At 40.3% G+C, this 25,506-nt stretch overlaps 1 protein-coding gene across 1 annotated transcript in view; it reads left to right on the top strand.

The window, feature by feature from the left end:
- LOC119916709 (tensin-3-like) overlaps positions 1-25,446 on the top strand; it is a gene marked incomplete at its 5' end in the record, with an annotated part of 38,396 nt that extends 12,950 nt beyond the window's left edge. Inside the window, 13 exons of the mRNA XM_038736699.1 lie at positions 2,376-2,506; positions 3,797-3,896; positions 3,977-4,045; positions 19,174-19,312; positions 20,581-21,044; positions 21,752-21,835; positions 21,982-22,113; positions 22,408-22,500; positions 23,576-23,653; positions 24,411-24,488; positions 24,696-24,864; positions 24,946-25,014; positions 25,387-25,446. Coding sequence (XP_038592627.1) covers positions 2,376-2,506; positions 3,797-3,896; positions 3,977-4,045; positions 19,174-19,312; positions 20,581-21,044; positions 21,752-21,835; positions 21,982-22,113; positions 22,408-22,500; positions 23,576-23,653; positions 24,411-24,488; positions 24,696-24,864; positions 24,946-25,014; positions 25,387-25,420 — 1,640 coding nt within the window. The remainder of the gene's footprint in view (positions 1-2,375; positions 2,507-3,796; positions 3,897-3,976; positions 4,046-19,173; positions 19,313-20,580; positions 21,045-21,751; positions 21,836-21,981; positions 22,114-22,407; positions 22,501-23,575; positions 23,654-24,410; positions 24,489-24,695; positions 24,865-24,945; positions 25,015-25,386) is intronic.
- Between the last annotated feature and the right edge of the window lie 60 nt (positions 25,447-25,506).

A 25,506-nucleotide genomic window follows, 5' to 3' on the forward strand; every position in this document is an offset into this window, starting at 1 on the left:
CTGTTTATAGTTGATATGCACAATTGAGTGTGGTCCCATACATGGTGAATTTCTATCATGACACACACATCAGACTTTGGTTTCTGTGTGTTGTTGGGGTGTTTCTAGTCTTCGAAGAGTAAAATTAGACAATTTCTTAAAATATTTTTAGCTGAGTAAAAGAACAAAAAGGTGTTTATAACTTTAGTTTCTCATTAGTATTTTAGTTTCCTGTGTATAAATACCAATCCAAAGTCAGACCCAGCATTGCCAAACTATTATGTCTTCAGTCAGAAAACAATTGTGACAAGTCACCCAACCTGGCTCACTCCAAGAGCAACACAACCGCTACAATCTGCAAGTCAAGGGTCTCACCATGACCAACCTAAGTCGCTGAGATATAGCACTCCTGCTAGCAAGCTAATCTGCTAGCATGTTGACTGTCGACTGGTAAAGGTAGTGTTGCCAACTTTGTCACAATGAAATAAGGGAAAAAAAGTGGCCTGCTCGTCTTTGGTCCTAAAACATTCACTGTGATCATCTCAGCTTTCGTTCTTCACAAGATGGAGTCAAGTTTGACAGTGTGATACACTACGAGGCTTCACATCCCGCTATTTTGTCAATTTCCACAGTAGCTGCATTTAATGTTACTTAACATATATTAAGGCGTGTGAGGGTGAGCTGTGATTGGATGATGACAGGTGTTGGTGACCGTTGTCAAGTGTCGTGATTAGCACTGCTGCTGTTGCTGTTGTATCAGTCAGTGGTTACATCAGTGTAGTAGTCAAAAAACGGGAAAAGAGAGGTATGGGGCAAATCAATTAGGTAAAGGTGACAGAATCAGGAAACATAGCAGGTTGACTGATAAGCTTTACCACGTTTTTGCTTCACTGTAGAGAGTTTTATTAGTTGTTCAACATTTCTTCCCTGATGACAGTTCACTTATGGTACAAATAAATTACCAAAAAGTAGCCTACTGACACATTTGGCTGGTTCCCTGTGTTGTAGGGGTCCCACAAGAGTTTCCCACAGACCACCCGATTTTAGCTCTCTCACATATTCAAAAACGCATTGAAACCACCAGAAAGCACAATTTGAAGTGGAAAACTTTCCTCCCCCTCAGTCTCCACCTTCACTGACAGCCAAGACAAATATTAAGAACTGAGCCTGCTTGAACTGGTTGCTGACATTATGTGGCAGAGAGAGTGAAAAATGAGAGCAAAGGCGGCGTTGCACTTTTGGGGCATAGGGTACAATATCACAGATTTTTAGACAGATTTTGGTCTAGAGGACAGCATTACTTGGTTGTCTATGGGGAAAAAGCCAAACAACTGTAGTGGCAATTAATGATATAGACTGGGACCGGAGTCAGTGGATAGTTAAATAACATGATGTATAATTCAGTAACTAGTAACAATAACAATAAGTAGATTTAGTGTTAAATGACTCTTACAAAACATTGACAAAAGCTTTTTGCCATATATTGGTGTGGCAGCTATGACAAAAGAAGTTAGCACAAGAAGATATTAGGTTTCTCTTGGCCAATACATTTTTGTACCCCTTTGTAAATATAATTATATAATTTCAGTGCTTTAACTTACATACTACTTTGTAAAACTGCATTCTGGATATTTGAAGCTGAAACAAATCTGCTAACATATCAGCCGAGATTCAATTTTACAAAAACAGTAACGTAACCAAACATTTTTAAACAAGGGTTCCTTACATTTGGTTATGAATTAATTGTGAACAAGCTATATTTTATAGTTAAAAGATAAACATTTCTGTTCTTACTAGTGGTATTTATTGTTATTTATCGGGCGCCATATAGTCCAAAAGTGAGATTATGTTAAAATAAGCCGATAGAGCCCTAACACTTTTCTATCAATTTGTTGATTCTATGAGTATTTTTCAAAACCAATTAGATAAAACTAAAATGTGGATGTCAAACTAAAAAAAAAAGGCTGAAAAGATAACAACTGATTTTTGAATGACATGTTTTTCCGACAAACCGCCATGATGTTCCACCATCTGGTCACTGGGAAGTGAAGCTTGGTCACACAGTCTCTGCTGTGATGATAGGAGCTACACTCTGCTGACAAAAAATACTAATCAACACTTTTGTCAGAGACAAACACACTAAACATGCACCACTGTCATCACCTTTTATTGCCATGTTGGCATCTGGTCATGACAAAGTGTCAATAAAATTAAAGGTTGTGTTTGTTTTGTAACTGTTTATGGATATTTAATTTCAGGCATGGCTGAGTTTGATTCATTGGTTTGATTATATTTCAGATCGTAATCTGTCTGACCGTCTGGCTCTCCTTTTCTGCCTCCCGCACTCTTGCCCTCCCCTCCCTCACCCCTCTCCTAATCTCTCTGCTCCTGATCAGGATGGAGGCAACAGAAGCAGGTCAGTGAAGTCACAGACTATGCTGGTCTCCATAGTCCAGGATGGAGAGCGGCTGGTGCTCAGAGTTTCAGAGGCTCTCCAGTGTACAGTCCCTCAATCTCACCATCTCAGGTAAACACAGTTTCCCCTGTTCAACTCTCCTGACGGCCACTTTGACTGCTGGTAGTCAAACTTCACACATAATAGGCTATAACTACAAAAAGCCATTTAATATAAAGCACCTATAACTAATATTTTATGTATGTGTTATATATCAAGTGACAATGAAAAAATAATGTGACAATATGAAAGGAGTTGCTTGTAGTGATGAACCTACAGAGAATAATCACCTGGATTGGCTTTACGGAGCTTTATAGTGACTTTCAGCTCGTTGTTTATCTGTCTGGCCCAAAACTTTACTGTTTTGGTTCACTCCGACTGCTCTCACAGCATCTGTTTTTGTTTTCAGTAACAAAGCTCTAGAAACTCACTACACACTACCTACCCAGCAGCAAACAGCAGACAGCAGTTAGAGCATTTAGCAGCTAGAGAGTCAGATATTTCCCTCAGGAAAAACAGAGCTGAAGGAGAAGCTAGAATGTTGCCCCACCAAATACTGAGAATCTAAAAAAACAAAAAGACCAGCAAGCAGAAGGAAAGGGGAATTTTATACATTGGGAATATTTGCTTTCTTGCTGAGAATTAGATTAGATTAATTTCTACGTCTGTATTGGTAGATTTGAATGTTAAGTGAAGTGATTATGTTTCTCTGCCATGTAACAACCAAGCATCCTCATTTTAGTGTAGTTTTATGTGAACATTGAGCAAGAATATTATATTGAATTGTAATCACAATTACAAAAGTAATGCAATATCTTATTTGACATTGTTTCCTATTTTTATTGTGTTTCAAATCGTTTTTGACTTTTTCTTGAGCGTGTTTAACGTCAGTCTAGATTCGGACTCCCATTTGCTCTCACTGTCTTGACCCTAGTTTGATACTGCAAGGACTTGCTCGTGTGAGACTCAGTTTATGTGGCCTTGACAACAGCCCCCTTCAGATTAAATCACATTACTCTGAGTTAAATGACACAACTCTCACAGACTTTAAATTAAATTTGTGTGTCAAAAAATTATATTAAAGAAAAAGATAACACAGAGTTTAAAATTAGTTGAAGGATCTCTGTCTGAGTGTCTCTTTTCTTTTTTTTAAAGAGGTTGAGGTTTCTGCTCTTGCACTCATTCTTATGGCTGGGTGGCATGAATGGCCCGACTGTTTACACCAAAACACAGGCTGTAGCCACACACAGATCACAAGACTAGAGAGCGTGTATGTGTGTGTGTGGGGGGGCTTGTTATCCCATAAGCCTTGTTCTTTTTCCTTTATTTCTTACTTCTTTATTCTGTTCTTCTTTTTTAAAGCATGAGCATCTCTACAAAACCAACAGTGTAGACTACCGGGGACACACCGATAGCGTCCCCCCTACCCCGGCCTTTCCAGTGTCTCCTCCAACACCTTACGGTAAGAGATCATTTCAAAATGGACACTACTCGATGTGTCTGAATTTTTTGATCTTATCAGCATCTTCTTTCTCTTCACAGTGAAACATTTCTCAGAGTCTTCCCAGCTTAGGGCTGCCCGGCAGTGGGACCAACACAGCTGGACACAAGGTACGCTTTCCCAAGAGTGTGCAGGATCATATGCATGTATGTGTCTGTGTGACTGGCAAAAGCACTAATCTTTAAACCCAAACACTTCTGAATGCTGCCAGACAGGGTTGAAAAGCCAGCTGGAATGTCCTCTTGGCTTAAAATACAAAAAACACACGCACATATACACACCTGGCCTGTACTGTGTTGCTATTGGCTGGAGATGTGGGCCCGACTCTGTTTTTGGTAAGTCTTGTCTGGCTAGACGCAGACAGATGGCTTGTTTCTGGACTTTTGTGTTTATTATTTTTAGGTTTGAGGTAAAAAGTGGTTGGAGGAGTTGGTAAAATGGACTGGGATATCATTTCAGGCCCATTCATGACAGCTGATACGGGCTGTCTACTAATAATAGTTGACGGTAACAGAGGAAGAGACCACTGCTGGCAGGATGTCCACTCACGTCCTGTTCTGGGAGGGGACAGGAGGAGAGGGGAGGGTCTTTTGTTGCTGGGACATCCTGCCTGAGGAGATATGTACCACACAGCTGCAGAAGGAATTTACTGTAGTGTCAAAAACCACAAGCGTCTCTCAGTGTCATATCTGATCCAAGTGGCTGTCATGTTCCTGTCGTAGTTACAAATTATTTGTGCTTTTCCCGCTGAGGAAGCAAAGACAACAGATGAAATGACAGTGCAAGTCATATTTTATGAAAGGTGCAGATTTATGTCTATTATAATGGATTACAATCCTATATCTTTATAAATCTTTAAAAACTCATTAATCAATATATGCAGAATTAAATACTTTAAATAACCTGAAATACCATTGTCCATCTGTGTGCACAATATTGCAAACACTTTTTCACTGATTGTTTGTCAACTAATACAACATAATGTGCTGTACTATCACACTCTGGATCCATATTATCGTAGAAAACGTGCAATCTTCTACATTTTATTCACAACATTGGTTGTTTTTTAAATGCTTAAAACTACTTACTGTAAGTAAAATGAAGTTGTTATGGTGCTGAAAAAAGTATTATGGAAAAAGTCAAAGTGGATGGTTGGGCGATGCGTGATGCTCTGTCACTGACATTGACTTCTTTTTTCCATGACTGCGACCTATATCCCAAACCTTAACAAAGTAGTTTTAGCCAACATTTTAGCCTGAACTTGGGCATTGACAAACTTAATTAAATTATGCTGTCATTTAGGTGTCTGTTTGTGGGTATGGCCTGCGGTTAACACCTTGGCCAATCTATAAAGATGAGGAAGCAGCTCAAGTCTGTTATTTAAGGGGTATTTTTAAAAATGTTTATGATGTTTATCAAGTCAAGCATGTTTCATCAAATTAACTTTAAATTTAACAGCAAAAATGTTAATATCAAATCTCTTTATTGGCAGCTCACCTTTGTGAGCTGCACCCACCATACATACTGTAGTTTCCCCTCTACTGCAACTAATTAGAAAATATTGTGGCCATAGCATTTTAATAACAAAGCCACAGAATTATACATTTATGATGGGATTTTGAAGTTCATTCTTTGAAAGTGCAGGACTGCCTACTTATTGTAAACATGCCTGTCACAACAGAGGGGTGGCAGGATGGACAAGGAGCTGATGAAAGAGTAATTATTGCTTGTTTACAGAAAAACACCTGATTCTTTTCCTCTGCTGGATGGACAGAAGAATTAACAAAGGACATAGAATATTTGTAGCTCACTGACGTTTTTGGGAGCAGACAAGTGTTTCCTGTTTCCCACGTTAAAAGCAGACGATAGTCTGGGAAGCAATTTGCCACGTCGGAACAGAACAGTCAGATTCCCCATTATTTTGCATTTCATGTTTAGAGTAATTATTTGACCTGAGGCTACTGTAATGAGAGGAGTGATTACTGTTGGCAGCAGCAGACAGCTCCAAAACAACAGTGGTGCACTCAGTCGGCCATGATTAACCCTAAAGGAGAGTTCCCACTGTGTTATCACCGGGCTAATCACACTGGGCAATCTGGGATCCTGGTATGTTGTGCGTGCTGGTTTTTGTGTAAGATCCTATTTTAATCAACAGATATTTACAGAAGTAAAGAATTCCACTGAGGTATTAATTATGTGATTTGAGGTACAAAAAAAAGTCTAGATATTAGGTTAAAATTCATTAGTCTGGATTATTTTTGGGGGGCTTTATTTGAGAGTGATAGGATAGTGGATAGTGTCTGGAAATGGGGGAGAGAGAGGGGAGGACACCATAGACTGTATATAGAAGTGGACGTAGTCATCGTGACGTCACCTGTTGGTTTGTGGACTGCCATTTTGAAGTCTCGAGTTTGGCCGATAGTCTAGTTCGCTTGCTTAGCTAGAAGAAGACCTGAAACTAGCGACTGAGACCATAAACTCATTAGGAAAGTGTTTACTGGGGTAATTATTCAGATGAGAAGTAGGGTCCTTTTCCCATTATTTCTAATGGAGTGGGACTTCTTTTTGCAACCAGAAGAGTCGCACCCTGCTGGCCGTTCGATAGAAGTCCCACTCGATAGTTTAAGGGACTTCCGCGTTCGCATCAGTTTGCCGACAGGAAGCTTCCCGCTTGGAGGATACACAGCAAAGGGCCACAGGGTGGTCTCGAAGCCTGGGCCGCTGCAGCAAGGGCTCAGCCCTGTACATGGGGTGCGCACTCTACCAACTGAGCCACCCACGGCCCTTTAGTCTGGATTTAAACTGAGTTACCTTTGGTAGAAGAGTAAATTACACCACGAAAAAGACTGGTTTCACATTTTAGAAAAAACCTTTATTTGCTTCTCTCTGAGAAAAGAGATAGACAGCAGTTAGCAACATTAGATAAGCTAAACATAAAGGCTGGAAGAAGGGGGAAACAGCTTGAAGTCAATGTGGTTTCGACTTAATGTTTTTTTTTGTTTTAAAAGGATTTCATGAACCTAAAATGTCAAAGACATCAGTTAAAAGGCAGAAACACAGAAATCAACACACTTAACATTATGCAAGGTTTTCAGCTAATGGCAACATATTTGTGACATTCTTTACATCTTTTTCGTACTTTAGCCTTTGCAAAGTCATCACCATGCATCAACCCAAAAGTGAACTCTGTCCTGTCTGTACTTTCATTTCCTTCTGATGGCAAAGCGCAGCTCTAAAATATTATGTAATAACGTTTCCTTTGTGTACTTGTGGCCAGATCAAAATAAACAGTGATGTATCCAGAAGCCCTCTACAAACGGAAGCAGGTTTCAGCCAGAGGAATGTAGATGTTGTTAAAAGCTGAGGTTAGGAAGAGGCAGATGGTCCGTTCAGACAAACACTTTACTGTCTGAGTCTCAGGGGTCAAAGGTCAGGAGAAAGTATGGGGGAGTGGACAGAGAGGGCAGCGGGCCCAAAGAAACTTCTCCTTCTCTGTCAGATGATTGGATTTGTTTTCAGTGATGAATGACATGTCAGTTTCAAGTGCCATTGTTGACCCTGAACAGGTTTTGTGCAGAGAGATTTTTCATAGCCTTATAGCCAACAACCATGTGGAGTGGATCACTTAAAGGCACACTTAATGATCCAAATGTAAACAAAATGAGTGAAAGCTGCTGTTGCTGTAAAATTTATTGACAGGTCTAGGACAGACAAATAAACATTACACAGCAACTCATTCATAGTCTGATCCTTAAAGGTTTGTTTACATCAGTAATTCAAGAAAACTGACCTTTGTACCATGATCACATAAACGCTTTTCATCAGTAAGACACTTTCATTATGTTATAAGTGAATTTATTTATTGCATTTAAAAACAACAAATGTGCTGAAAAATGATAAATATAATTGGGTAAATACATATAAATAATCAACAAATAAAGGCACGGATACTTTGATTTCAACAGAGTGTAGAATGAAGAGCAGTGATTGGTCAGCAGATTTGAGGGGCACAAATAATTATGATCCAGAATTAGACAGCTAAATCCAAGATGATGCAGTTCATTGGATCAGCTGGCAATATTTTTCTTATTGACATTTAATACCATGAAAAGACCAAAAAACATAAATGTGTTTGTCTCTCTCGATACTTTCTGACTTCCCTAACTTGCGTGTGGCCCCAACCCATTGGGAGATTTTTAAAACAGCTGGTCACTATAGTTTTAACAAAGAAATAGTGGGAAATAGTGTCTTTTTTGGGGACCATGATGAAGGAACATGTCACCCAGTGTTGATTTTGGACAACAATGGAGATATTAGGCTTTGACGTTAGTAGGATACATTCATTGTTGGCATCTCCGACACTGACGTTGGACGCATTTGTGCAGCGGTGGTCATGATACTAACCATTCAATACGCAGACTGGTCCGCTGTCAATTTGTTTGCGGGAGAGAGAGGTGGGGGGAGCGAGTGAGAGGAGGTGCTGAGTAAATATGTGCTGCAATCATATACAAGTTTTCCCATCTTAAAATGGAAATCAATATGTGGCGGTCAGCGCTGATAATGTGGTGGGCCACCACAAATAAATTAATTTATGGGAAACACTGTACTGGATATCACTCACCATATTAGCCAGTAAACACAAACCCAGTGATAAACAAACAGAACAGAAGTTGACTTCGGGCCGGCCGCATCAACTTGGCAACGCGTCCGATGAAAGCGTCAATAGAGTCGAAAGCCAATTAGCTTAGCCTAAGACTTGAAGCAGGGGGAAACAGCTAGCTTGTCTCTGTTTGAAGGTTACGCAATTCACCTAGCAGTTATGTGCTTCGGTTTTACACAAACAACATATAATGTACTAATCAGGGAGCTTTAGAGGTGCTTGGTTAGCAGATTTTATTACCATTGGACAGAGCCAGGCTAGCTGTTTCTAGTCTTGATGCTAATCAATGCTAACCAGCTCTTCGCTCCATTGCATTGAACAGGCAGATGTAGTTCTTCGAATTGAACTCTTGACATTAAAGTGAATAAACATATTTCCTAAAATGTTGAATTATTCATTTAATACAAAGACCAATACTAGAACAACTTACTGTAAGATGCTGTTAAAAGTTTTGGTTTAGTTCAGTACAATTTGTGGCAGTGGCCTGTAGTTCCATAAACGCAGACTTGGGTTTTTAAACTGATGAGCGTCACAGATGGACAGAGCTGATGTCCATTCCAGCTCATTTCCTGTGACACAGAGGGTTAAAATAAGGCACATGCTTCCACTGAAACAAAAGTAAACTCAACACAATTCAATCAAGACCTTTATGTTGTAATTTATGATGTGCTAAGATTAGACACATGGCAGGAGACACAGCTAGTTTGTGTCTGCATGCCTTTGTCTCTGTGTTTGTGGCGAGCAGATGGTGGGAGTGGACACACATGCCCTGACAGAGAGGCCATAGAAACCCCCAGATCACCCACCCGACCACCAGCCACCACCTCACCACCACCACCACCTCCTCTCTCTGGTCCATAAAAGGGCACATATGACCTCTGACACCACTGGAATCCATTCTGATTGGGGGAAAGTGCTCGCAGTGGCCCAGCAAGAACAATGCTCAGTGGTCAGTGAGAGGAAGAGGAGGGAGGGTGGGAGAAAGGGTATGGAGACATGCATGGAGGGGAGGGGGGAGGAATTCTCTACCTCTCGTCCCTCCCTCGACACAAACCCAGAAGTCGAGCGGTGTCACAACAAGCCAGGAACAAACGGGGAGCTTATTTTCCCATCTGGGGGACAAAAGGAATTGGGCATGGTGGCGAAACGATCCAGCCCCTGAAAAAAGAAAAAAGCTTAAAAAGGAACCGTTACCAAACTGTGTTTAGCATTTCTATCTATTTTATGAAATATTATAGACCAAACACTGGCACATTAATCGATAATGCACATGCAGCACCAAACACAACACAATTTTTTGGACTGTGTTGAAAGCAGATTGAAGACAGTAGCTGCCACATGTGAGTTTGGAGAAAACTGAAAATTTACTCAGGGACAAAGTTATTGATGAGTGTTGTTCTGAGACACTGTAAAGACTCCGGCTGTGTGAGAAACATTTGGCTTTCACGGGACTGCAGGAAATTGGGGGCTAAGAGGCAGAAAAATTTAAACCACAAAGGATGGAAAATGTTGACAACACAGTGGACAGAAGGCCAGTTCAGGGAGCAGAGACCACAGCATTAATCAACAAGAGGTCTGTGTTGTCACAAGTCCAGCCTGTGTGAGACGCACCACAGCATCAATGCTCAGACAGCACAAGGCCATTCAGATCAGTTTGTAGGCTTATGAGATGGCAGACACAGCTGGGGTCTCTGGAAAGTGAAAACAAAACCAACATCCACACCTGTGAATGGTCAGCACAGTGATACTTGAAATGTGCACCATGATTAGCCAATGGACGGTGTTCACTGTGCTGTGGTGCCCTGATGCAGTTCCCTTCTTTCATTCAGCCTGACATTGTGTTCATTTTAGTTGATTTATTGTTGGGAGGTTGTTTTCTTTTCTTTTGCCCTGGCAAGGGACACATTTTTCATGCTGATGTCAATTTATGTTGACATGGAAGCTGTGGTACGAGTTGATTAATTTAACATTAACATAAATTAACATGTTTCCAAGAAGATTTGATGAATATTTATGAGGACTGAGAAATGTCTACTTGAGAGTTATTCATTTTGTTGACCTGTACATCCATTTTGATCTTAACCTTGCTTGTTGCCATTTTTCTGTCACAACTTCTCATGGCTACAATAGGTTCAGTAGTTAGCAAGCAATGCGGAAAATTACATTCTTAATCCCACCTCTAAAGCTCTGATTGGACAACTGTTTCTCCAGCCGTCAGTGAGCACAACACCAGGCCTGTTTGGATTTCTGAATTAATCGGGTATGTGGGTGTTGATTGAGAGATCTGGCTAGCACGGTGGCAAAAGTTTAACTTTTTGACCGGACTGCTTTGCATATGTTACTGGACTGTGTTTTTCTAACACAGTGGTCTTACTAAAATGAATGAGGAGGCTGTGTGATCAACAACTGGCCTCAGAGGACCCAGAGTTGTCAACTTAGAGTTCATCCACTCATTTGCAGCATCATTCCTCAACAGACTCAGAGTTTTCTATAGTTTTGTAGAGCTTGAGGCAGTCATGGAGACATCTGACAAAGGAAAATACTTGTTAGATGGAGAGAGGGATGCTTGTTACACTGTAGTGTGGCTAGTCAAGTCAATTTCATTCATGTAGCCCGATAGCACTTATCACAAATTTTGCCTTAGCAGGCTTTACAATTTGTACAGCATAAGAAACCCTTAATCACTAGAAACATTTTAAAGGGAAAGAAATAGCTGTCTGCTAGGGTTAACAATTCTTCTGTCAAACCTAACTACTTGAAACAATCCATTCAAACCGACCATCAAAAATCGACAAGAGGACGTTGATTTTTTAGCCGTACAGGTTTAAGGTTGATAATCACTCAAGAGGCTCATAAAGCAGCCATGACAACAAAACCAAATTTTGTGGTCAAAAATTTGATACAGCCTCGCATGTAAAGACACAACAAGTTAGAAAGAGCTTCCTGCAACACGGTGGCATGTTATAACCAACGGCATGTATGGACCCACCAGGAGAACTACTTATGATCCATGATCACTTCCCCAGATGTTCAAAGTCTGAGGAATTTCACTTCAACTTCAAAACATGATCAAATATCTGGGACATTTTTTGCAGATTTTCTTAATTCATGAAAGACATTGATATTCATATCATCACCACATATCCCCGTGTCTGATCCAGGCTGTGTGATGAATGAAAAGAATCAGACGTTCTTTCTAAGTCAAACTGTCTTTGAGAAGAAACCAGTGGCAGCTTGATGACCGTACCGTTTACCGTTACCCTTCACCCTGTTTCTCTCCCTCCACTTGTTTGTAGTGCTATTATTCTTCACTCCCTCTCCTGATGGCACGTAACTTGGCCTCTCCTCTGCCTCTTCACTGAGTCGATAAAGCTGTCCGTCCAAACACCCGGGAAGGAGCAGAGGAATCTGATTTACAGACAACCGCCTACAAGTTTGTCCTCTACAGAAAAATGCTCTGCTCAGACAACTCAGTGCCTCTGAACAGGAGGAGGAGGAGGGAAGACTCAGCAGGGTCTGAGGTTGATTGATTTTTACTGAATGAGGGAGGGCAGCTGATCATATTCTGTTGCACTGCTAAGTGATACCAAGCAGAGAGCTGCATGCCCAGGCAGAAATCACTCAAGAATTCTTAAAGCTCTACTAATTAATATTGCATTACCAATTAATCAAATAACTACCTGGTGTGGGAAAGATGTCACACACAGGGACAAACTCACAGAGAATTATTACAAACTCTGCAGCTCTGCTGCACTTTGAAGTCTCTTTTAGCCCATAGTTTTGGTCTTAATGTACATTTAATGCATATTTCAGCCCTCTCAACAAACCCACTGCACACTACCAGCACCAAACAGCAGACAGATACAGTTGGTGGAAGTAGGTGAAGGTGTCTCCATTATGCACTGGCTTTACACACCTGAAATTTGCAAAAAGGTGAACTGAGTGGAAGGTTTGACACCTCCTCTTTACTGCTATGCCTAATAATATTGTTCTCAACTTCCTACAGTCGTCCTCAAAGTTTGTTACTCAAACTTCCCTAATCCTGGAAATGTAGTATTTTTCCTCTTTCCATCCATCTTCATCCACTTATCCGGGGTCAGGTCACGGGGTTATTTTTCTTCTTTTTAATTCTTAATATCTGATTTTAAAATATCAAACATTCCAAAATCTTTGTAGTCATAGTCAGTTCATCATGTCTGGCGTCAACTTGATAAATCATCCAATCAAGCAAGTTCACAGAGCTGTGAATTAAGCTCCCTCTCAGAATCTAATACAGTAAGTTAGCAGGTATTATCAGACCATCAGAGTTCAGCATGATCTGCCCCTCACAGGGTCTTTTTTGGCTTTTTAATTATTGCTCAATATAATAGACTTTCAGCTGGCCTCAGGATCACAGCAGCTGTCTTTTCGTTACATTTCCCGTCATAGCCCTGAGAAGCTGCAGTCTGTGAACAGCTGTAACATGCCGTGGACCTTCAGACCTATCAGCCTCAGTCTGTGTGTGTGTATGTGTGTGTGTGTGTGTGTGTGCATACAATGTGCACTCACATTCCTGTGGTCAGCAGGGAGTTTGCAAACCCACTATTGTCCTGCATAACTCTATGTGCATCATTGTACTTATGCATGTGTGTAGGCTCACCCTACTGTCTACTGCGAAGCTGCTAAATGTTTGGATGCGTGAGTGGAAGAGATAAAGAAAGACAAGGAGAACTTTTTTTGTCACAACACAATACACAAACTCTTTAGCTAAACCGAACATGTGACAGCTATATGTGTTTCATCTTTTTGCATTTCTCTGTAAATTCATGAAAGACATTGATATTCATATCATCACCACATATCCCCGTGTCTGATCCAGGCTGTGTGATGAATGAAAAGAATCAGACGTTCTTTCTAAGTCAAACTGTCTTTGAGAAGAAACCAGTGGCAGCTTGATGACCGTACCGTTTACCGTTACCCTTCACCCTGTTTCTCTCCCTCCACTTGTTTGTAGTGCTATTATTCTTCACTCCCTCTCCTGATGGCACGTAACTTGGCCTCTCCTCTGCCTCTTCACTGAGTCGATAAAGCTGTCCGTCCAAACACCCGGGAAGGAGCAGAGGAATCTGATTTACAGACAACCGCCTACAAGTTTGTCCTCTACAGAAAAATGCTCTGCTCAGACAACTCAGTGCCTCTGAACAGGAGGAGGAGGAGGGAAGACTCAGCAGGGTCTGAGGTTGATTGATTTTTACTGAATGAGGGAGGGCAGCTGATCATATTCTGTTGCACTGCTAAGTGATACCAAGCAGAGAGCTGCATGCCCAGGCAGAAATCACTCAAGAATTCTTAAAGCTCTACTAATTAATATTGCATTACCAATTAATCAAATAACTACCTGGTGTGGGAAAGATGTCACACACAGGGACAAACTCACAGAGAATTATTACAAACTCTGCAGCTCTACTGCACTTTGAAGTCTCTTTTAGCCCATAGTTTTGGTCTTAATGTACATTTAATGCATATTTCAGCCCTCTCAACAAACCCACTGCACACTACCAGCACCAAACAGCAGACAGATACAGTTGGTGGAAGTAGGTGAAGGTGTCTCCATTATGCACTGGCTTTACACACCTGAAATTTGCAAAAAGGTGAACTGAGTGGAAGGTTTGACACCTCCTCTTTACTGCTATGCCTAATAATATTGTTCTCAACTTCCTACAGTCGTCCTCAAAGTTTGTTACTCAAACTTCCCTAATCCTGGAAATGTAGTATTTTTCCTCTTTCCATCCATCTTCATCCACTTATCCGGGGTCAGGTCACGGGGTTATTTTTCTTCTTTTTAATTCTTAATATCTGATTTTAAAATATCAAACATTCCAAAATCTTTGTAGTCGTAGTCAGTTCATCATGTCTGGCGTCAACTTGATAAATCATCCAATCAAGCAAGTTCACAGAGCTGTGAATTAAGCTCCCTCTCAGAATCTAATACAGTAAGTTAGCAGGTATTATCAGACCATCAGAGTTCAGCATGATCTGCCCCTCACAGGGTCTTTTTTGGCTTTTTAATTATTGCTCAATATAATAGACTTTCAGCTGGCCTCAGGATCACAGCAGCTGTCTTTTCGTTACATTTCCCGTCATAGCCCTGAGAAGCTGCAGTCTGTGAACAGCTGTAACATGCCGTGGACCTTCAGACCTATCAGCCTCAGTCTGTGTGTGTGTATGTGTGTGTGTGTGTGTGTGTGCATACAATGTGCACTCACATTCCTGTGGTCAGCAGGGAGTTTGCAAACCCACTATTGTCCTGCATAACTCTATGTGCATCATTGTACTTATGCATGTGTGTAGGCTCACCCTACTGTCTACTGCGAAGCTGCTAAATGTTTGGATGCGTGAGTGGAAGAGATAAAGAAAGACAAGGAGAACTTTTTTTGTCACAACACAATACACAAACTCTTTAGCTAAACCGAACATGTGACAGCTGTATGTGTTTCATCTTTTTGCATTTCTCTGTAAATCTCTGCTTTGCCTTTCATACCATCCCGCTTATGCAGCCAGCGTGGTCAGAGGTGCGAAATATGAAGAGACATATTTTACTCCAGATAACCTCCCTCTAGTTGTATTGATTAATGGGATTACCTCCACAGCAAGCATGAAGGAATGCACTCAGTTTTAGCATGAGGCATAAACCGTCACTGTGATCAGGGGGAGCGGGGGGGCAGGTCTATTGGCTGGTGGAGGTTGGCAGTCATGCCCACATGGGTCCGTGCCATCTGGAATTGGTTTTGCACGGTTCGACCCACACTGAAGAGTCTTTGTGTTCACTCAGAGCTGCACAAGTGAGGAGAAAACAGTGGATAGAAAAACACAGTTGAAAAAAACTCAAGGGGAAATGCACTCCAAACTTTTAGAAAACAATAAATTGTAAAGTTTTAGAGGTTGTCTACTAAACTAAATGCTATTGATGTGCATAAAAAAATGCATGAGGAATGAAAAAGTCCAAGTACTTGTGATTCATGATTCAGAAGAAAAAGAAGGAAAATTTAGTTTATTCAGATTATACTGTATTCGAAGCCAGCTTTCGCTATTGCCATGGACACATTTGCTTTAGGAACTTATAAGTATTGAGGTCCAATACCAGATCGTTTGTTTTGAGAGAGAGTGCAAGTCCAATATAAAATATGTTGAACTCAAATACTCATGATTGATTCCTTTATATTCTTGGTATTAGGATGTACTTCTGTCTATTTCACACTGGGCACAGAATGTTCTTTCTCTCAGTCTTGTCTCTGGGTTTCTTTATTAACCCATGTCTACATGCACATGAGTAGCTATGGATACTGTGAAGCGTGGATACAGGGGGGTGAAAGGTGTGTTAATAACGACCAGTGGAGCCCTACAGAGCAGAGTCTGGTCTGAGGTCTGAGGTCAGAGGTCAGGATGGGGTCAGTCGGTGTTGCCACAATTTGGGCTGTTCTGTAATTAACGGGATGAGCTGGGATGAGCAGCAGAGTGGCAGATGTGACAAACCACAGCGAGGAGAATCAGCCGTGGGAACAGAGTGAGACGAAGCTCGGCTGCTTTCTGGGAATCATCCCGAGAGAGTTTCACTGACAGGGACTGTGGGAATGTTTGAGGAATCCTGCTGCCCTCAGTGCATTCCCCTCAGTTTGTGTTTGTGTTTATTTTCTTCGATCAGCAACAACATCCTTAGTTATCTACATTTTCTGAGCTGTGCATGAGTAAGTCTCTCTGTCAGTGATGAGAGGTTTATGTCTAATTATTGGCATACACAACATAAGCTACTCTGTGTTCTTGACCTTTAACCCCTAAGAGTTCAAGTTGAGCGACTGCCTGTGAGGTATATCAGAGACCCTTATGGGGGTATCACATAGCACCAAACCATCTGAAGAGTAATGTTTGGAAGCATGTTGGATATAACACCATAGTATAAAATCCTAGATAAAGGTGAAACTGTTGGCCAACCTTTTAAAATGCAACAGTCTGAGATTTCTGTTATTAATCATAATCATCAAACTTTCGCATCTGTAAAATGTGACTCTTTGGAGACAGCTTAGAACTACACTATGCAGGTTGCGTTCAAGATCATTTAAACTAATTTGTTCATTATTATTTGTTTTGTGTTTTTTTTTAGCTAAAAGCAGCTTTCTTTGAATATCAAAAGGACAACTCGGTTATCATTGAAGTTTGTATTGCACAGAAAGAACTTTAACTTTAGACAGCAAGAAACGTTACATTACACACATTGATGATCTGACATACAGACACTGGACATACAAAACTAAACTTTTAGTATGTTTAATGAGTCCTGTTCACAGCAGCTGCCAGTACGGTCTCACTTATGGACATCTGATACACCATACATAATGTCGACACTATATACATTTGTGTGGGAGACATCCCACCATGGGAAAGTCATATTAAACCCGAAAACCTTGACCAGTTGTGCAGATCCATTACTTCAATGAAGTAGCAAGACCACAATGTAAACCTGCTCCATTACACGTAAAAGCTTAAACTAACAGAGGAAATTTACATTTTACTTACATGATTGTGTAATAAATGAGTTGTTTAATTAAGTAATTAAATTATCAAAAATCAGTTTACACACAGTGAATTTGGGGCTTCTGGGGCACTTTGGGGTTATCAGTAAAATACTAGTAAGTGAACCTTTTTTTAAATTCTTGAAAATGTATTTAAATACCAAAAGTAAACATACGTGTCAAGTAGAATGCATCCTTTCAGTGTATTATGTGCATTATGCAGGCAAACAGTATGTTGTAATACAAGCATGACCATGGAAACAACATTTTAATGTAGGAGTCGACAATGTGGTGCTACTTTCCTTTATGCTGTAAACTGTTGGGTAGTTTAACAACACATGCTCTGTATTTGTCTATACAAATACAAAGCATTTAATAAATGTAGTGAAACAAAAAGTACACTGTTCTCCCCTGTAGTACAGTAAAAGTATAAAAATGGAAATACTCAAGTAAGGATGTAACTCAAGTAATAAGTAACTTCACTACATACAGCACTTACTGAGTAAATGTATTTTCCACCCCTTCCTTTCACTCACTGAGAGGACAGTTCACTTTGCCGGCACTGCTTAGTGGTCCCTCTTCAAACTTTCAGATAGTACTATAAATTCTTCTGCTTTATAATTGTGTATGTACAGTATGTTTGTGTTACAGGTGCATCATGCATACACTCGAGCATTGTCAAATTTCATCAACAGCACACATGTGATTATATAATCCACTTGAGATGATGTAGCTTGTCCAGTATGATCACAAACAAAGCTGGGACATTGAGGCCAAAATCCTCCATTACAGAGCACTTGAATTAAGGGAAGGAGCGGAAGAGTGGAGGGGGGGGGAGGAAGGGGTGTATGGGGTGCCAGACTGCCTGAAACAAGGAGCTCTTTATAATGACTGACTCTTTACATGGTGACTCATCGTACTTCACAGGCCTGTCTGTGGCCTGAGGAGGCCTGCCCTCATGTTTGCTGAATGACACACTGTGTTGTCAGAATGTCAGGATGTCATGTCGGGATGTTTGGAGTGCCCTCACACATGTCTGCTTCTATTGTACGCTGTCAGTCTCTGCTACGCTGAAATTTACAGTGAAACTTGCTTTACTGGCATGACCTTAATGATATAGAGTAGTCTACTGCTGCATGTAGGCTAACTTAGCATTACCACTGGAAGCTAGCTTGGCCTCATTGTATGTTTATTAAAATCTGTAACCACACAAGACACAAAGTGTTAAGTGAGCTTTAGCGGTGTTTTGCAAGAGATTTTTCACATTTGGAGAGAGCCAGGTAAGCTGTTTCCCCCTGCTTTCAGCCTTTAGGCTAAGTTAGCCTAACCGCTGGCTTTAGCTTTGTATTTAATGTACACACATGAGAGTGGTATCAATCTTTTTATCTAACTCTCTCACCAAGTAAGTGAAACTATTTCCTAATAATTCAGATTTTTGTAAACAAAAACAAAAAAATACAAAGGAAAGATTAATGTAGAAAATCATTGTAAAAATTCTAATTAAACTACATATGACACACATATATACAGGCAGACTGGATTATTGTTTTTATGAAGTGACATCTGACCATATTACTGAAACTAACAGGAAATCCCTCTTTTATGCCTTTGAGACGACACATTAAAACACTGTATTATTAGATGTAAATTATATAAACTCATGAAATGGGAAGGATATTCAAATTAGATTTTTCATCTTTTTATTTTGCTAAAACAAACACACTCACAAGAAGATTTTTGCCACTTTTGGAGAAAGTAAATCAGAGATAATGAGAATAAAGGGCTACAATTTTGTACTGATATTATGAGAGAATGCTAATGATTATAGAAGTTGACATGAGACTGTGGAAGAATAAGGTGTCAAGGATTGTGTTTGCAAATAAGTACCTGTTTGTAGTAATAAGTAGGCAGTTATTATAGTTTACGGAACAATGTCACATCCTGGGGAATTCTAACCAGACAGTATGTCTGGTTAGAATTTGAGAGCTATGTAGTAAATGAGGATTGACATTGTTTTATCTTTTTTTGTCAGATTCCCGGAGTTTCCTGGACGGTATGAACCACGCCGGCGGCTCCTCAGAGGGAGTGTCGGTCACGTCTGCTTCCTGTCAGAGGATCTTTGGTTCCATGTGCTCGGTGTCATCAGACAGCCCCATCCCACACACAGACAGGTACGAACACATGTTGCTAACAGTTTTGTTAGTATGCCATGTATATCATAAATTATTGTCAAATCAAAATTGTACGCATATGTTCTACCTAAAGCATCAGCCTTCTTGGAATAGAAGTCATTGATTAAGACATTAATGTGAAACTTCTGGACAAGTTTATATTTGACAACATTTTCAGGTGTCTGTGTGGTTTTGTTTCAAACCCTTAACATGTGAAAGAGGGAATCTTCTCTCTCGCAGTTTCTGACAAGACACATCAGATACAGTCCTAATGTATGTGTTAAGAAATGTTTCCTGTAGCTCTGATGGAGGCACACTTTGTCAGTCAGGTGTTATTACAGACTTTTGTCCAAATTAGAGGGATAGCAGAGAAACAAGTGTTCACTCCTTCAATTACTACTATTTCCACCTCTGCGTCTTTGTATTTTTAAAGCTTCTCTTTGCAGACCACTAGGAATGTCTTTTTACTTGTTGAAGTCACGACTGACAGCAAGTGATTTCCTAGGCTTCTACAAAATACCCAAACAAAGATATGATTAATCATATTACTCACTCAAAAAATCCAAAAGGTGCAGAACCTCCTTGATTTTAGCCGACTTTTTCATGCCGACTACTCTTGAGGGTTGAATTTCTGCAGGAAATCTGTTTAATTGCTGTGCAGCACAAAGGAAAATAGCTTTATGACACAAAAAGAGAATCCTTTGGAACAGCTTGCTGTCCTCAGAGTTTCAGTACAACCACTACTGCTACTGCACTGCAAAGTAAAATATCAACTTATGGAATAACTTTTATTTTTAAGTTAGGCTGTTATACTTCATGTATGTTGTAGTGTGTACGTTTACACTTAAAGCCCTTGGGGTTGCATAGACAGGCATCTAATTGATGCACTCATCTAGCTGCCTACTACTAGTGTCCTCAAGTAAGTACAATACTACAATATGCAGTCCACAAACATCCTTTGAATCCTTAACTTTCTCACTCAACACTGTACAGCTCACCCAGCGTAGTGGGTGCTCCCCTCCATCCAGCAAACCCTGTCACCTGTGCAAAGGTCCCTGCTTAAATTACGTTTGACACAAAGCAGACAGGTCCTACTGGCCGCTGGAGTTCTGCACCCAACACACGCAAAAATATATATGGCTCTTTCATAAATACTTCACTGTTCATACATTTTTAGTTCTAATGTCTTCTAAGGTAGAGTTTGAATGCTTCCATTTGAAAATATTTACGTGACTATTAATTATCTGGACCATGTTTTTCTTCTGCAGCTCCACGCCTCCACCTGTGTGGCACGACCGGACTCCAAACTCCCTGAACTCCCCGTACTCCCCGTATCCCCCCCAACCCTCACCTCCTCTCTCCCTCAGCACTCCCAATGCCCACAGCTCTCCCCGGGGGGCTCTGAGAGGCATGAGTGGAGGTCTTGGGGCCCGCAGTGATACAGACAGCACAGACTTGTCTTCGTTGTTGTTAGGGAACGGGGGCCTGGAGCACAGCCTGCTGGAGGCCATGGATGGCCTCGGGAGTCTGAACCTTGTGGGAGACGGGGGCCTCCCTCCAATGCTGCCTGACAAAAAGAGAGTGGGTGAGAGTGGAGAGCTTGGTTCCCGCTCCCCTTCTCTAAGTGGATTTTCCAGCCCTCACAGTGGCAGCAGTCTCAGCATCCCATTCTCATCCCCCATGACCCCTGACCCCCTTAGAGGACTCAGCGGGGCCCAGTCGCCTGGAGCAGGTATACTGTCCCAGATTGTTCCAGTCCCATGAGGTTTATCTTTCTGTCTCTCTCTGTGGCATTAAAACATTTATTGTGATCTATCTGCCTCTTATAAATGGTTAGCTAACACAAATTGCATTGACCAATTTCACTTTTTCAGGAACTTCCAACCACATCTCACAGACTTTTATCACTAACAGTTGGAGGTGTCGTTTATATAATATTTTATCACTCAACCTGAGTCAGTCCCTCAAAACATTCATGATCGAGCACAGAATAATCAATCAGTCACAGGGGCAAAACAAGTCATTTTACTTTGCTACCTTAAGAAATGTGTTTTTGCATTTTAGGGTAAAATAAAAATTGTATTTCGTTAATAATCTAATTTAACTGATGAAAATTGCTTGCAGCAAGGATTATAGTAATTGGAACATTGCTGCTAAATTTACTTTTTAAACATGTATGCTTTCAGAACCACAAACAGAATTATATTCACGTCAGTATATGTATTGGTGTGAGAACAGACATTTCAGACAAGAATATCTCAAAAAATCTCAGCACACTGTTAGAGATGAATAAAGTGATAATACAATGTTTTGTCATTTGGGTGTACTGGCCCTTTTACAAGTCTCACTTCCTTTTGGCTGTCATATTTGCTGTCTTGTCATATTTACGCCTTTGCCAATCTGAAACCTAAACATAGAGTCTTAATCTGTGTCTTGCAGACTTTAGCAGTAAGCAGGACACTGTGAAGTTTGTTCAGGACACCTCCAAGTTCTGGTACAAGCCTGACATTTCCAGAGACCAAGGTAAATATTGGTCTTGGACAGGAGAGTCTAGCAGCCACTTCCAAGCAGATAATACTCCCTTGTGCAAAGTGTGTTTGCACCTTATACAATATGAACATGATGATTCTAACTTTAGCTTATATGTGTTTCCTCCCTCTGTTGAACAGCCATCATAATGCTAAAGGACAAAGAGCCGGGCTCATTCATTGTCAGAGACAGTCATTCATTTCGTGGGGCATATGGATTGGCCATGAAGGTGGCCACACCCCCTCCGTCTGTGTTACAACAGAGTAAGAAAGGTAGCTGACAAAGTCCTGTGTTAGTCCAGCACTGCAACCATATGAGTAATTCATATGTTCAGTGATGTTTTGTGTGTTATACAGTGTGATTTACTAAAGCAGATTTGTGAAGTTTTTTCTCTGCAATCAATTTTTTGAGCAACTGAATAACAAATGTCTGAGCAACTGATATATTGATGATTTAATGTTTTTTTATATATTTTTTGTCATATTTAAATTTCCTAAAAGTTCCATGCTGTATACTAAGCTACTATACTAAAATATACTGACTTTTTGTCTGTGTCTCTGTGCTAGGGGACCTGTCCAGTGAGCTGGTGAGACACTTCCTGATAGAGTGCACACAGAAAGGAGTTCGTCTTAAAGGGTGCCCCAACGAGCCGTATTTTGGTGAGAAAATAAAACTTTATCGAGTGTTTTAGATGATTTCTCACATTTTTGCTGCTGATTTATCCATTATATAAGACTAAAAGTTTCTAAAACAGTGTTGAGTATTGAGATGGTTAACATCTTGCATCACAATGTATTGAATTTTATATTGTTATGTGGACATGGGCATCATGATATTGAACATTGTCTAGTAATTCATTTGAGAAACTACTTATGGATCAAATAAGGGGTTGGCAATGTCTCTTTTTGACTAATCCAGTAAATTGAATACCTGACAAATCAAGTTCATCAGATGGATGATCCAATATTGCCATAAAGAAGTCCTGCTCGTTATGAGTAGTGTAACAAAATCTGTGACGGGTTTCCAAACTTCGCTTGTCTCACAGTACAATCATCACCTTCTCAGAGCATTATGCAGAATAAAACACTGATACACTTTGTCAGTCTAGTACACATGGTTATTACACTGGCTTGCCTGTCACCCAAGTGAAAAATTTAAAAGTAAAACGGTTGCTGTTTATACTCTGTTTAAGCAGTATTCTAATGTTGAAGCTGCTCCAGGAGTATCAACGGCTAAAAAACTGCGAGGGGAGTAGTTAATGCTGCTGTCAGATAAATGGTGCGTTATTTTATAAGTAAGGAAGTTAATGACCTGTATAATGAAGCATTACTGATTAATGTTAAAGAGTAAAAAGAACAATATTTCCCCTAAACAGTAACACTAAAGGTGATAGTAAAGGACTAGTGCTGTCCATCAACCCAAGGCCAGGCCTGCTGTACTATTGGTGCAATAAAGCACAACACATTAAAGCTGAGCTGACATTTGAACTGTTGTCATCAGCACTATAAATCAGTCCAGTGAGCTTTTTTGCTTCCTTAAATCCATCCGTTAATCTGCTGAGGTTTTTAAAGCACGGTGTCCCAGGATTACAATGCGTTTCCTCTGACACCCTCTACTGCTTAGTATGGTGAGGTGCAGCTGGCTCCTTTATTCTTCACACAATTCATTCAGTCTGGGGAGCGAGGCTTTTTGTAAAATCTTCAACATGCATGTATATTCCTATTTTGCTGACAGGAAGTCTCACAGCTCTGGTGTGTCAGCACTCCATCACCCCTCTGGCTCTGCCCTGTAAACTCATCCTGCCTGACAAAGGTAAACTGTGTGTGTGTGTGTGTGTGTGTGTGAATTTACCTTGTAGCTTAACCCGTGGATGTGTGTGTTTCTTGTTTTTATATCTCATGGGTGGAGACTGCTTTTTGAAGGTTAAGACATGATTTTAGGGTCTGTACTTTAGGCATGAAACAGTTTCAGAAGTAAAGTAAAGCTGGATATCAAACCTGAATTATCACCTTTTGTCGTCTTTTGAGCATCAGAAATTGTTCCCAAATTGCCACTAAATCCTTGGTGATGTTTTTATTCTTTTGCATTTGGTCTCTATTATAAGTAAAGACAAATCAATTCTTTACATTGAACTATATTGAATTATTGCTTGATGTTAATTTTATACTCTTTTAGACAAAGGTCTTGAACAGGCGCTTGTGTTAGGAATTTATCAACTTCAACTTAAGTTTATTTATGGTGCTTTTAAACTACGACTACTAACGCATTTGAGAAGTTTTAGGTTTTTTTTGAAATAACATTTTCTTACACCTAGTTATTTTAAGTATAATATAAGACAGCTATATAATATTGCTGTTGTTGCCCATCAGAGATCATTAGTATTAAAAATGTTGCTAACAACCCAAAAAATTTGAATATATAAGCAGTTCCCAGCCTTATATGCAAGTGTGGTTGCGCACGTGTGTGCATGCCTTGTACAAATGCATCGTTTGCAGGCAACTGGACAGTGCGCAGATGCACTTTGTGTGTTTCCTGGTCAGTACACTCTTGTCTGTGTTTTTTCTTGCAGACCCAGTGGAGGAGCTGAATGACTCGCCTGCACAGACAGCAACAAACTCTGCAGCTGAGCTCCTCAAACAGGGAGCAGGTATGAGAAAGACACCACGTATATACACATGAGATACAGAGATGAGATATATGTGTTTGTGTGAATTGTGTGTCTGTGCAGAACATTCATGTAATATTTACACACAACCTGCATGAGTTTTAAAACTTCAACAGCTACGACACACACATAAAACTTGGTTCTGTGTCAGTGAATAAAATGAATGTGTGTCTGTTTGTGTTACTGCAGCATGTAACGTGTGGTACCTGGGCTCTGTGGAGCTGGAGTCTCTGACGGGACAGCAGGCGGTTCAGAAGGCGACCACCCTTACGCTCTCCAAGGACCCTCCGCCAGCATCCACTGTCGTCCATTTTAAAGTGTCGGCACAGGGGATCACGCTCACTGACAACCAAAGGAAGTGAGTGTTCACATATGTCCAAACATGTGCAGATACAGATCTGAATCCACATGCTCATACAGACTGTCTCTGTTCCTGCAGGTTGTTCTTCAGGAGACACTACGCTGTCAACACCGTCATCTTCTGTTCTCTCGACCCACAGGGCCGGAAGTGAGTATCATGGCTTCATATTCATGAACTGAAATAAGACTATTGTCATTATTCATATATATTCTCACAGAAAGCACCAAAAAGAGCACGTCTCCACCGATTCTTCACAATTCCCTTAACACGTTATTTTAATAAAAGCAAAATTAAAGATGATAGTGATGAGAAGATATTTTTGTATTGGATTTATATACTGGATATTTTAATTATTGCGAGATTGTTGAATAAAAGACATTGTTGCCGAATCAGAATAGAGACTGGCTTTTTTATGTTTAATGTATTTTTAATTTTTATATGTGACATATAAATATATACAGTACATTTGAGGGCCAATAACAGTTTGATAACTTTCTTATGTTGTTCTGTCCCAAACAGATGGACAAGAGGCAGTGGTTCTACTGCAAAGTAAGTCCCTTTTATTTACTGTATGTCTTCACCTTGTTTCTGATGTATAAGTTTGCATTTTTCTAGTTAAGAACTGAAAAAGTTGTGTAT

This window comes from Micropterus salmoides, unplaced genomic scaffold (genome assembly GCF_014851395.1).
Source record: "Micropterus salmoides isolate LMB-PRFRI ecotype aquatic unplaced genomic scaffold, ASM1485139v1 Ms_hic_scaffold_2118, whole genome shotgun sequence".
NCBI lineage: Eukaryota > Metazoa > Chordata > Actinopteri > Centrarchiformes > Centrarchidae > Micropterus > Micropterus salmoides.